We start from the raw sequence: 13,557 nt of genomic DNA on the forward strand, positions 1-13,557 counted from the left end.
GACGTCGACGCCCACCTGGGCTACGACAAAAAAAAAAAAAAAAAAAAAAGACTACGAATCCGGACCCAACCACCAGATTGCCGATTATGCACAGCATAGTGAATCCAGAAAGATTCACGCTGCAAAACTGAACTTGCCCTGATATTCTGCACTGGGGTAAAGTTTCTATAATACTTCCCCAAAAGTGCATTTGAAGACCCATGTACGCCATACAAATGCATTTATGTGAGCCAATGCTTAGCAAGATGGCTTGCACTGAGCAGGTGTGGAGAGCAGTACAAAGACAACCACCAGATTAGGACAACCTACGTCATGAACAGTTAATTGTTTCTCTTACGACTAGTTTCCTTCCTATTCCTGTCTTGTTGGGAACCAGCTGAAGAATACGGGGGCTTGGAAGAGTATATAGCGAACAGCGCTCTAAGAGAAAAGACCTCAGAGCGCAGCTTCAGTGAACTTTAGTTCAAGGCTATGAGTGTGCATGGGGCCAATCTGTACTCTTGGAAATACTGCGATTATCACATGCAATTCATGAACTTTTCAGCACGTTAAGTTTCCTGCCAAAATTAGGACATCTACACCACTTTTAAGCCTTTTCAAGTGAAAAAAAAGCCATTAGTAGCATCCATCCATTCTCAAAGTGAAAAGATCCATGGTCTTGAAGTTAACTTGCAGGGAAAAATGCACATCCGTTTTCAATAGTAAATAGCTCTGGTGAGGATGTATTGCCAGTGTGCTTAAAAAATGAATTACGCAAAAACATGAAACTTTGCGAGCCACACATAGACCAGTATCAGCAAAACCTTACATATATCTATAAATAGTGACTACACCTCTATTCATTACTAGAGCTTGCATTCAGACACTAGTGAGGAAAAGGTGCCGCAGAGTGTGCTTCCTCAACTTTCCTTCTAGAAACAAGCACTACAGGTATCAGAGAATCTACCTTCTCTCTGATACATACCTTGCGGTAGCTTCATGCACAAATGTATACCACAATCTTGTTGCAGCAGGTAATGGAGAAGAAATTCAAATAGTACACACTCACAAGGGCAATGGTTTTCAGTAATAGCCATCAAACATGGGATGACAAAAACCTAGCCTTTCAGCAGCTTTCCTGTGAAACTGCAAAACTAAAAGCTGCATTAACCTTGATTTGCCTACAACCAATGGCCAGCAAACCCCATGGAGAGCCGGCCTTCATTACTACACTACATTCTCTAAAAATTCAAGAAGGCAAATCGAAAAACAGCAACTTTAGAGGAACTTCACATTTGCAATGCTTATTTCCGACTGATAGATGTCAACTCTATCAAGCAAGCATACTTCGGCAGATGCAGAACAGTAGTCCGCAAGTCTTCCACATGAATACCATACCTGCCAACTCACACGGTGCCACCGTTTGAGACATGATATATGTTCCCATCACACGGTCTCCCGGTGAGGAGCCGATATCATACGGTGGTAGTGAAAACAAGTGGAAAACCACTGTAAATAGTGGTTTTCTAGCTAGTTTTCCAAGGCTTTGAACTGTGACGTCCATTAAGGTGTGTGCAAATGCCCCAGGACATCGGCCCCAACAAGTTTTTTTTGGGGGGGGGGCAGGGGAGGCTTGGAGGCGGAGTGGGATTTACATGTGGCTAGAATGCAGTTCTCGGCACAAGGACCCTCCCCTTTCAAGGCTTCGCCCCCTCCTTACACGGTGAGATTGTTCTGCAAGTTGGCAGGTATGGAATACTGTAACAGGAACTCTTCACCCGCACACCGTTCATTAATCTCTCCCATAACATGCACGCCCATTGACAGTTACCAGCTCGTAGATCTCCTCCTCGGGGTTTGGTAAATAGTACTGAGTCTTGTTGTCAATCAGAAACCTAAGCCGCAGGTAGTGAGCGGAGGGGTCCAGCAGGTAGCTCTACAAAAGACACAAGAGGATTTCCTGATGAATGAAGCACGGGGCGTTCTTAATCAAACAAGCTTTATTCCACGTACATACATACACTGGAGACTAGATGGCGCTATCGCCACAGGAAAGGTCTCTTCCTACCTTAACTCAGAGCAACAGTATCTCGTAAGGCAGTCGAATTTTCGAAGGCCACTTTACATTTAAAGGTTAATCAACCAATATGTTTGTTTGCAATTAAGACAAGGACTATTGAACACCACGAATTGCTCAAAAATATTATGTTCAACTGGGTTCAAAGATATAGCATTTAGTAACATTTTAATGTAATAAAATGGAATACAATAAAATATTTTATGTTCCGATTTGTAAGAACATACACGCATATTACATCAAATTAGAAAACGGCATACAGCATAACGAAATAGCAGATTTTTAGGAATGCCTCTTAGTTATAATCTCTCGAAGCTGTGCTGAATACTAGAAACTTGTCATCATCTTTAAACAATAGATAACAGAGGGTGATTAGAAATGTATCTGAACACGGGGCACATAGAGAGGTCCATATGCCACCAACACATGAAAAGAACAGATGCTTAACTTCCGACACAGATTACCAATACTTCTGGCTGTGACGAAATATGAAAGGCAGCCAAACCCCTCCTCTGTAACTTTTCAGGCGCTAATGACATGATTTCACATCTACATTTGTCAACACACCAGAACTTAAGAAAACAAGTATTGGCAATGCCAATAAATTGAGAGCTATTTGCTTTGGCAGCGTCTTTTATCCGTTGTACAGTAGAGTGCACTGGCGCAGAGTGCAGTGGCGCACGGGGGAGTGGCGCAGAGTGGAGTGGTATATAGTGGAGTGGCGTAGAGCGTAGTGGTGCAGAATAGAGTGGTATAGAGTGCAGTGGCATAGAGTACATAGAGTAGAGTGGTGCAGAGTTGAGTGGCATAGAGTGCAGAGGATTAGAGTAGATTGGTGTATAGTGCAGTGGTGCAGAGTAGAGTGGTGTAGAGTGCAGTGGCATTTAGAGGAGTGATGAAGTAAGGAGTGGTGCAGATTGCAGTGCCTTAAAGTGTAGTGGTGCAGAGTAGAGTTGCATAAAGTTAATAGTATATAGTAGAGTGATGTGCAGTGGCATAGAGTAGAGTTGTAGTGTGAAGAAGTGTAAAGTAGATTGCCGTATAGTGCTGTGGTGTAGAGTGCAGTGGCATAGAGTAGAGGCACAGAGAACAGGCTGCAGTGGCACAGAGTAGAGTGCCATAGAGTGGAGTACCGTAGAGTGCAGTGGTGCAGAGTAGAATAAAGTGCAGTGATGTAGAATGACTGTGGCTAAGAGTTGCGCAGAGTAGAGTCGAGTGGTGCAGAGTACAGTGCATTGGCATTGAGTGGAGTGGTGCAGAGTAATGTTGCGTGGATTAGAGTGGTGTATAGTAGAATGGTGCAGAGTGAAGTAGGTAGAGCATAGTGGTTAGAGTGGTATCTACGCAAAAACTTAAAATGGCAGCATATAGAAATGATGTAATAATGAGAATTTTCAGTTTATCATCTGTGGATAAATAACTGGAAATAGGAGTGACGAGCATATTCAGGGGGCCTATGGTCTTTCTAAAGTTATCGTCTTTGCATCTTTGCTACTACATACCACTCTTGAGTGAAATTATTTTTGAGGGCACCAAGAAAATCCTATGATGGCAGCTCTCTGGCCCGGGTCTCACATCACATCATGTAATGGCAACTAAGCTGATATTCTTCGTGATCAGAAGGACAATGAGCAGTTCTAAAATATAAAGCACAACGGTGCAATACCAAACATATGAACTGGTGATAACCATTATTGCAGACAGTACAAAATAAAAAACGTCAATCTACCCCAGTGATGGCAGAGATGGTTTTATGGGCCTTTACATTACAGAGAAACTTTTTATTTCAAAGCTCAGAAACTGTGGACATTTATGCAGGCCGCCTCAATGGTTGTTTTGAAGTCATTTGTGGATTTGTGGGTGCAGAGCCTGGTCTGCAGCCAGGCCATGTGGTTTACAATACGCATTATATCACACTGCCTTTGGTCTTGTGCAGCTCTCCGGGTGCTGGGTCTGGCCTGAGACTAGGCCAGGAGCCAACCTCTGTGCCACCATACCAACCTCACATGCCAAAGGCCAATGCGGGCCAACCCTGCTGCCCACAGAGCCTGGTCGCCACTTTAGCACTGCACAGGCCTCTATCTCACAGACTCAGAAGTCCCCTGCCTTTGGCTATGGGATTTCGGTACAGAGATGGTGCTGACTGTGCTTCATTCAGTCCCTTCGGCACTGGCATTGCTGGCCTGGTCTTCAGCTGTGCACAGTGGGCTCTGGGTACAGGGCCTGGCCAATATCCAGGCACTGGGCCAGCCCACTGTATCCACAGTGCTCGATGCACAGTCATGTCGAGACCTTTCCTTTATTAAAACTGTATTTCAGGATCTGCAAAAACATAATTGTCAAAAAATCCCAGTGTCTGCGAAACGTGGAAGGATACTTCAAAGCAAGCAATACAAACTGGCAATTTTTTTGGGGTGGTGAAGCCCTACAATCTCTCTGACGTCAGTGGATACAGCCGCGTTCCCCCTTACACCTTTGTTCAAGATGCAGGCTATGGCTCCTGGCACCCTGTAGTGACTATCGTATCAAACCTGTTCAGTTTCTGACAAGCAATAATTATAAATATATGTTTGGCTTCTGTTGTAAATACACAGGATCTCTAAGTAACACCGACAGAGAGGGGTATGTGTGTATCGAGCACAAACACAGACAGAGGGCAATTTCACTTGATTACAGTATGATAATAAAACAGTCAACCCGTATTTTCGTAAGCCATCAATATATATATATATATTAATGTTCAATATATATACACTAGGTCAATGATGTCTGGAAAATCCACTTAAAGGTTCACATATCCTGAGCTAAGCAGATGGGACTCAATATTGTGTGAAATGCTGTCTCATGTGATTAGGCAGGAGGGGGTGAAAAGAAGCATAGATGACAGTGGAAGTAATGAAAGACAGGAGTGCTTGATTTGACACAATATTGGGAAAGGTTACTACATTCCCAAAGGGAGTAGTAAGCTGTTTCCTCCAGACAACAGAAAGAAGATTAGGGATACCATGTCCTGTCAATCACTGGAGGTGTCTGTGGGTTAATCTAAATAAACCCAGGAAAGGAGGCACAGCGAGGAAGTTACAAGCAGGAAGAATGGTGTAGGTTGGGAGATGACAGAATATACTCTAGGACACGAGAATGTATAAAATATGACAAAGTGAAGCATCGTATTGTCATACAAGACACTAAGCCCCACAGAAAGAAATTAGGTTATTATGGAGTGCAGGGAAAAACGTGAAAAAGCAAATTAGAAACAAAGCTACTTAAGGATCAGGGGCTTTCAGTGTTTGGCCCATTCACTTAAGGTCACTTTTGACTCTGCTGCATCAAGGATAAGGGACAGAGGTAAAAAGGCCAACAGGAAAACAAGCATCGGCAAATCCAATACGCCTTGCCTATGGAAGAGCTATTGGCTTTGCCCTTGTGATCTAGACATGTTGTACACCAGTGTGGCTGCTGTTCAGCATAACTAAAGGTTTGTGGTATAGAGGCGAGTGGCGTGGAGTGTTGTAGCGGGGCATAGAGTGGCGAGGATTAGAGTGGAGTGGAAGAGTGGTGAGGCATAAAGTGGACAGTCCTACAGGGTTGAAGAGTGACATAGAATGGAGTAGGGTATCAGAGTGAAGTTTTGTAAAATAGAGGGACACAGAGCGGAGGGGCGTGAAGTTGCCTCGAGTGTCATACAGTGGGGTGGTGTAGTGTTTAGTTGAGTTTCTTAGAATAGAATAGTAGAGTGTCATAAAGTGGAGTATTGTTGAGTGGAATATCAGAGTAGAGTGGGCTGTCGAAGTAGAGAGGATGAGAGGATTTATTCGACAATCCTGCTGGATGCAGCCCCCAGAAGTGCTGTAGGGAGCTAAAAACTTGTTTTTTCGGGCAATCCTTGACTACTTAATCGTGTTTTGGGTGGTGGCGTTTATTTTGTCCACTGACAAGGAAGAATTCTTAGAGTGGGGACACTCCATCTAGAGTAACCAGGCGCTTTATACATTTCTAATTAATCTAATTCTGAAATATTTGTGCGGTTCATTTATAGACATTTAAATTTTGTTAACATCCCACAGACTTTTGTCTCACATGGGTACCCAGCAGGATTGTCACATAAATCCTCTCATTTTGAAGTCATAGAAAGAAAAGTAAATACCAAGCTCTTTCAGAAGGCCAAGCCTGACATTTGACCTCTGTCTAAATGTACAGCAAATGTGACACGATAACAACAAAATTTAAAGGTACGTTTACAGAAAGCAAGCACTCACGGATGCTTTCGTTGAAGAATACAAGGAGCCCTGCTAAACTATGTACGGGATGGACTAGTTCAGGCTAGCCAGCCTAAAATAAAACCACCAAATAGAAAGCAAGCAAATGTGACTTACAAACCACAAATCCAATGTTGAGCAATGAGAAGAATGCATTCTCAGGGAAGGTTTCCAAATGTCCCCAGGCCTGCGGCCAGTGAAAGGACTCTAGCCACAGGAAGATGTACTTGGTTCATGCTCCAAGGTAGTGACACACAAAAGCCCCAGAAGGAAGCTTGGGGCAAGGAGGAAGTGCTGACCAATGATAAGTAAAGAAACATGAATGACTTGAGAGCCAACCGATGGTAAGTAAAGAGAAGTAATAAGTCCCTTTTAAGATTTTTTATCAAGAACTGTAGCTTTCGCAAACAGTACATGCACACTGTTGGAAAAACCTGAACATGAGTTCTCACTTGCACAAAAGTGCATTTGTGAAAGCTGAGTGGCCTGGCAACAAATGGGAGCTGTTGGGCCTACGAAAAATTGTACAAATAAGAATTTGAAGGACCATGAGTGGAGGGAGAGCAATAAAGAAGCGGTAGGGAGGGAGCTGGTGGGGAAAAGCAATGGGGAGAAGGAGGGGATATTAAATGAAGATAAATATGGCAGATGAGGGAAAAAGGAGCAATACAAAGCATGTGGGTGGGTGATGAACATTTAACAAAAAAAACAGCACACAAGGTAGAGAGTGGGGAGACAGAAGAGCAGCATGGAGCACGGTGGGCAGGTTTTTGGGAATGGAAAGCAGCGCGGGGGAGAGAGATGGAAAACACATGCACGTTCATGGAGTGCTTCAAGAAAAAGAAAAAAGTAATTCTTTAAATGTGAGTAGTGGAAGGGTATAAGTCAGCTGATCAAAAAGATGTTAGAGTGAGTAAGCAAGCCCCAGAGCAGAGGCACAAGAAGAGGAAAGCTAGCCAACAATGGCAAGCAAGTAAATAAGAGTGACAAAGCCAACCCATGTTAAGCAATGGACCGACTCTAAGCTCACATTAAGTTTTTGGTATGTTTCACAAGAGGCTTTCCTCTACCAGACAGATAAAAGCCGTCACACCAATAAAAGCAATGCATGCCGACACGAAGTAATACTCCCGTAGCCATCACAGGAACACACACACCCGCAAACAACCAGGGGAATGTACACAAAACCAAAGACAAATGGACACATTTGTGCACACGTGTGTACAGGCTATTTCCCCAAGGGCACACATAGAAGAAACACATATAGACATCTCAAAGGTTCACGTGCACTTGTATGGGTACAAATGAAATTCAGAGTGTGCGGTGGCTAAAGAGATGATGGGTCACTTAATGGATGCATAGCTGCATGTGAAATGATGGCGACTATATGGGTGAATGAACAGGAGTGTTTGTAACCAGGGGCAATGAATGAACTTGTGTAAGTATGAATCTTGATGTAAGAGTATTCGATGGATGGATCTGCGGTGCATGAACAGGATAGATGAATAGATAGATATTCCGTGAAATAATCCACACACAGGATTCTTTGGCTGGCCACTCCCATAGATAAGCATCAATACGAGCAGGTTATGTTAAAATTACACAGATAAAAATATTAAGAAGCCCAATGCTCTAAGTGAGCACTGCTGCACAGCAGTGAGAAGCCCCCTTATTTATGTTTCCATCTCTTCTGATTGAACAAAAGACTCCCGTACATGAACAGGAATACAGGAGAAACATACTTCAGCACGCTCCACTATAATATTTGCAAATTGAAAAATTCCACCGTACAGCTGAAATCTTCACATTTGACAACGCACTTTAGAGCACATGAACATCTACCAAGTCGGATGAGCTGAATTGGGATAAGAAATTTATCCGCGAAAAGGAACATTGTGTATGTCTGTGTTCAACTTAAATGAGCTCCATACTTTGACAATTAGTATCAACGACCTCAGTTGAAGATATTAATATGCGCTTCTCAATTCTATTTGTATTTTTCATCCATCAAGAAATGCATGCATTAGAGCTTGCAAGACAACCACCTGCCAACATGATTTTGTTCCCTTTAAACAAAATGTCCCCTTGGGAAGTTCAGTCTATGCAGAAAGATACTCCCAAAACAGACAGTAACATTTGGTGAGAGATGTACAGTCCACTGGGCTGAGCCAAGACGCGATTGTTAAAGTCTCAAGCCATTGTTTGAAAGAGAACAGTAGAAGAAAGCCAATGGCTTAGAGGGGTCCAAAGTTCACTATATATCAATTGTTTGGAATAGTTTGGCAGCTGTACGATCAAAACCCAGACCTAAGAACACTAACAAGTGTATAAGCTTAAAATGCATGTACTACATGGTATTAGTAGGAAAACAACTAAATGGCATTTCTTCGTGTGAGGCACTGCACTAAACAATTAAACAGAGCTGCCCTAACACGGCTGATGTGATAATGGTACTCCATATATAATGCACTAGTGGCATGAGCAAATATCATAAGTGAATGGGGAAACAGTGAAAATCCATCTTTGCACGAAACCATTTCATTCAAATTCCAAAGAACATCCAAACTTTGTGTGAATGATTGATAATGCCATAAGCTCAACGTAAGCATATGGTCATTAGGGGGAAGTAAATGCTATTTAAAGTTTAGCTGCTAAATAAAAAAAATATGATAATTTTTATTCATGAGAGGTTATGCAGCAATGTTTCTGAATGAGTCGCGGATTACCACATAGCTCTATTTTGTCGAGGCGCTATATTTCCAGTCCTAGGTTTCCATCTGACAAACCACCACAAGTGTTCTGGAAGTCCGGGGCATTTAATAGTACTTTACTGACAGCACACCGGATGCCAAAGATTTTGCGGCTAAAAAGACCAGAGTTGGAAATGTGCTCTGCCAAGATGAATCTGGGTGGCATCCTCATAAGGGGCGGACATTTTAAGGACTATGGCGACATGCAGTACCAATAAAGAACCAGAGCATAATAATTCTTCTTTGTTGCATTTTAGGGCCTTTCATGAGGACGTGTTTGCCACGCAGGGACTACTGGATGACCTGCGTCCTTTCTTACTGTAAAGTATTTGCAATGTACGCTGGATAATAATAATAATAATAATAATAATCCACATTTGTAAAGCGCACAATCGCCCGTTAGGGTCTCTAGGCGCTGGGGGCCGTCGGGAAGATTAAGCAAGCTATTGCCCAGAGTCACATGGTGCTGGGCTAACCTGCCGCCGGAGCCGGGGATCGAACCGTGATCCCCAGATTCCAGCGTCAGTCGCCCTGGCCGCGGCGCCACACCTCTTCCTGGATCTGGTGTGTGTCTGAATTGTGTGTGTGGGGTCATTGACAGACAGACATTTGCACCTCATTGTATATCTAACAAAAAAATATATACTTCACTACATTTCCGTATTGCTCTAAAATTCTAGTTTTTGGCGAGTGTTGCCAATAAATGGTTTTAAGTCAATTATTTCCTTTAATTGATTGTTTATATTAGTAAAATGTATTTTATTGTTTTTAATCATTTAATTAGTAGAAATTATTTACAACAGAGTGCGCACTTCTGCATCCCCCAATGTGTGTGCGTTATGTAGTTAACGTATGTGTGCCTATCAGACATAACAAAGACAACGTGAAAAGTATTTATGCTGCATGGAAATGCTACAGAAAGATGCTACCTGGAGAAATGATATCTGCCTTACCAAAGAGCATACGTTTATATAAATGCGAGTCCCTGTATTGTATTCACATCTTTTCGGATTGTACCATTTCTTTACATTCTGCAGCTGAAACGTGTTGCTATTAATATGCAATTCACATATCTTAGTTTCATTAACAATTGTGTTAAATACTTGCTTTTGTACATCTGAGCAAGTGTGAAATCGATTAAACAAAAATGACAAACATACATATTTTAATATTGAAATCTCTATGGCATCAGAGCTTCATCTCAACAATAACCATATCACATACAGGAGCATTACTTCTCTGACTAGGTGACACTGTTTCTTTTTATAAGTGCTTTAACTGTCATTGAAGAGAACAGCTATTTACACAAATTGGCAATGGCATATGTGATGCAACGATGCGAACATTTAGACAACACATAGACACACGAAATTTAGAAACAGGAAATCAAGGAAAATGTGACAGTCCTTAGAGAAACTAAAACATGAAAAAATGCACATGAAATGAAGATCTTGAAATGTTTACCATAGCAGAACTCGACAGGCTCACGGATGGCAGATGGCAAATTGGGTGTGAAATGACAAAGACAAAATAGAAAAAGGAAAAGAGAATAAGCGAGATGCAAGAGATAGAAGAAAGACTATGTTTGGTAAACGTCCACAGACACATCTACAAAGACCATCATCATGACATGCAATTGGAGGGAGGCTGTCAAGTACCTTGAAAAGCTTGATTCCATGCTACCCAAAAAATCACGCGCTGCCTTGCTTACATCCTCATGCGCGGGATCCTGCGATGCCATAAGCTTGGCTCCTCAGCGGCTCCGGAAGCGGGAATCTGCAGCTTGCGTTTGGTACCCACCGGGCAGGTAATTGCCCTAGACAGATGTTTTCTTCCTCAGCATCTTTCCAATAAGGACATATTATATGCTAGCGCATCAACTGAGAAGGTTTAATTGTAAAACAGGCTGTGACGAGCGCGCGGCAGCCTCTGAGCTGTCAGGGGAGTGCCCGAGCTTTCAGCAGGCATCACTTCAATCAATTTCCCCCACGGTTTCATTGCTTGCAAAGCTCTGGGATCTTAAAGAAAAATGCCACTAGAGGGGAATATGACATTCATTTTACCGCTATACAAGAAACCCCACAGGGGAATCGAAATATTGAGTCCTAGACATGGAGGAAACGTATTTACCTAATTACACAACCATATCAAAACTCTTTTGGTTTACAGCTGTGCTTTAAACATAATCCTGTACTCCTGGGACCGCTGGATCAATTACAAACACTCAAAGATAGGGATATCCATTTCATAGCAAGGCGTCAACTTCATACATTTGTGAGAAGGCTTCTCTTTTTCATACCACGTCACCAATATTTGCAGCAAGTCATCTGCCTCTGTTGCATTAACTGGTTTATTTAATCAGTTTGCCCAGCCATCTAATATTTTACATCTGCCTCATATAATATGGAAAAGTATTAAACTGAAAAAAGGTTTTCAGAGCAGCATACAGTACTAAAAATATTAAAGCCAAGCAAATCTCTCTCTCTACCTTGCAGATTGTGTCGAGAGCATCTCTTGCGGTGTATTCCGGGTGGATGATGGCAAGCACCGGCTGGTCATTTGGCAGACACACCCAGGATGGAGTTAGGTATTCTTGGACCCACATGTCGGTCTCGTGATTGTGCTGATGGACATTTGTCAACGACACATCCTTTTCCATCTAGACAACAAAATGAAGAGCACCAAAGCAGTTCAAGGTAATGCAGTGCTACATGGGTACACAAGGAAATACTGCAGACACACAATGGAGGCTTTGGCATTTAAGGTAGTGCAGAACAGCATCCCTATGCTATTTCTGATTCATCTTGGACTAGGAAAGCCTCCAGCATTGACCACTGCAGACCCAGGTTCATGACACGGATTTGGAAATGTATCTAGTTTCGCAGCAAAATTACTCCTCCAGAACAAAAAATGCCTGAAAGTAGGCAACAATCCAAACCCGTCTGCGTGGTGTTTTTCCCGGTCATTCCGCATGCGAAACTACCCTATTGAGGAAAATCCAGTATCTGAATATGGGGTTTAAAACTAACTTTGGAGACCATTTTTACAATTCTGAAAGAGATTTCAAATACTAACTGATATTTGTTCTACATCATTGTTCAGTGTTCGCTCCTTTGAACACAGCTCAGTTTCTGTCAACCAGATCCAGTTTGAAAGGCCCCAGCCAGCTGGTAACATTTCAGTATTTCTTTAGAGCCAGTACTACATGTTTCTTGGCACCTTTAAGGGTGGTAAGTAGCATTTTTCTTTTTAAATATTTTTATTAAGACAAAATAGGGCAATAAAACATACATAGGAATTAGTATGCAATGTATGGATCAGAAAAGCAAAGCAGCCTTGTTCACGTCATAAGTTACATATACAGTATATAGGAATTGACACATCAGCATCGAAAATCTGTACATAACTGGACCGTATCACTCCGAGGCACTATCATCTTCTGTTAAGTTCGGAGGCTCACAGATGTTACCATTTAAACTTATTCCAAGCCCCCCAAATGTTCTCCCACTTCTTAGAGAACCCTCGATGTATAAACACCGACTTCTCCGCTACCATTGCTTCATCCATATCCTTGCACCACTTGCGGAGGGTAGGCGGTGCTTCTGAGCCCCATAATAAGGCAACGTTACGTTTAGCCATCATCATGCCCAACACTACCCAATCCTGTTGATGGTGATTCAAGTCATTTGATTCCCACACATTCAACAAGCAACGACGGGGTTCGGGCACCAGGGAAATTCCCAAAGTCTGGGAAATGGTACGCATTACTGCCACCCAGTATGCCGCTACGTGCTTACAGTCCCATATGGTATGATAGAATGTCCCCTCCTCCCCACAGTGTCGCAAGCAATATTTATGTGTGGTGGAGCCTATCTTGAATAACGTCGTTCTAGTATGATACGTGCGGTGCAATATTTTGAGTTGCACCAGTTGCAACCTCGAGGGTATGGCTGTTTCTCGGGGGGACGAAAGGGCCTCCTGCCACTCAGACTCGTCAAAGTCACCCACGTCTCCAGCCCATTGCAACCTTAGTGTCGATGTCATATCAGGGAGGTTATTTATCAATTTCCGGTAGGTTAGGGAAGTAGCTCTATCGGGCATATGTTCCGTCAGAAGCCTATCTTCCAGAGGGGAGGATTACGGTAAATCGGTATCAGTATGTATAACTGACTGGAGTGCGTGTCTGATCTGGAGATATCTAAACTTCTCTTTGTGAGCCATCTCGTACTGTGCTTGGAGGAGGGAAAATTCAACCACCTTACCACCCTTCCAGAGGTCCCCCACCACTGAAATGCCAATGTTATCCCAGTTGCGAAACCCCATACTGTTACGGAGGAAGCCCAACCTGTAGGAGTCCCACAGCGGTGGTAAGTAGCATTTTTAAGCGTTTACCTGCTTTTGGTGACTGCGAACTGGATACCAAATTTTTTAGACCGAACATTCCCAATCCCAAACATGGGAACCCTGTTAAAGTGTAGGAAAAGATTATTTGGTC

At 42.7% G+C, this 13,557-nt stretch overlaps 1 protein-coding gene across 1 annotated transcript in view; it reads right to left on the bottom strand.

The window, feature by feature from the left end:
- Positions 1-13,557, bottom strand: part of TIAM1 (TIAM Rac1 associated GEF 1) — a 444,435-nt gene that overhangs the window by 159,488 nt on the left and 271,390 nt on the right. Inside the window, exons 10-11 of the mRNA XM_078658396.1 lie at positions 11,551-11,721; positions 1,811-1,915 (exon numbers count right to left, since the gene is read on the bottom strand). Of these exons, the coding sequence (XP_078514522.1) occupies positions 1,811-1,915; positions 11,551-11,721 (276 nt within the window). The remainder of the gene's footprint in view (positions 1-1,810; positions 1,916-11,550; positions 11,722-13,557) is intronic.

The sequence above is a fragment of the Lissotriton helveticus genome, chromosome 8 (assembly GCF_964261635.1).
Source record: "Lissotriton helveticus chromosome 8, aLisHel1.1, whole genome shotgun sequence".
Lineage (NCBI taxonomy): Eukaryota > Metazoa > Chordata > Amphibia > Caudata > Salamandridae > Lissotriton > Lissotriton helveticus.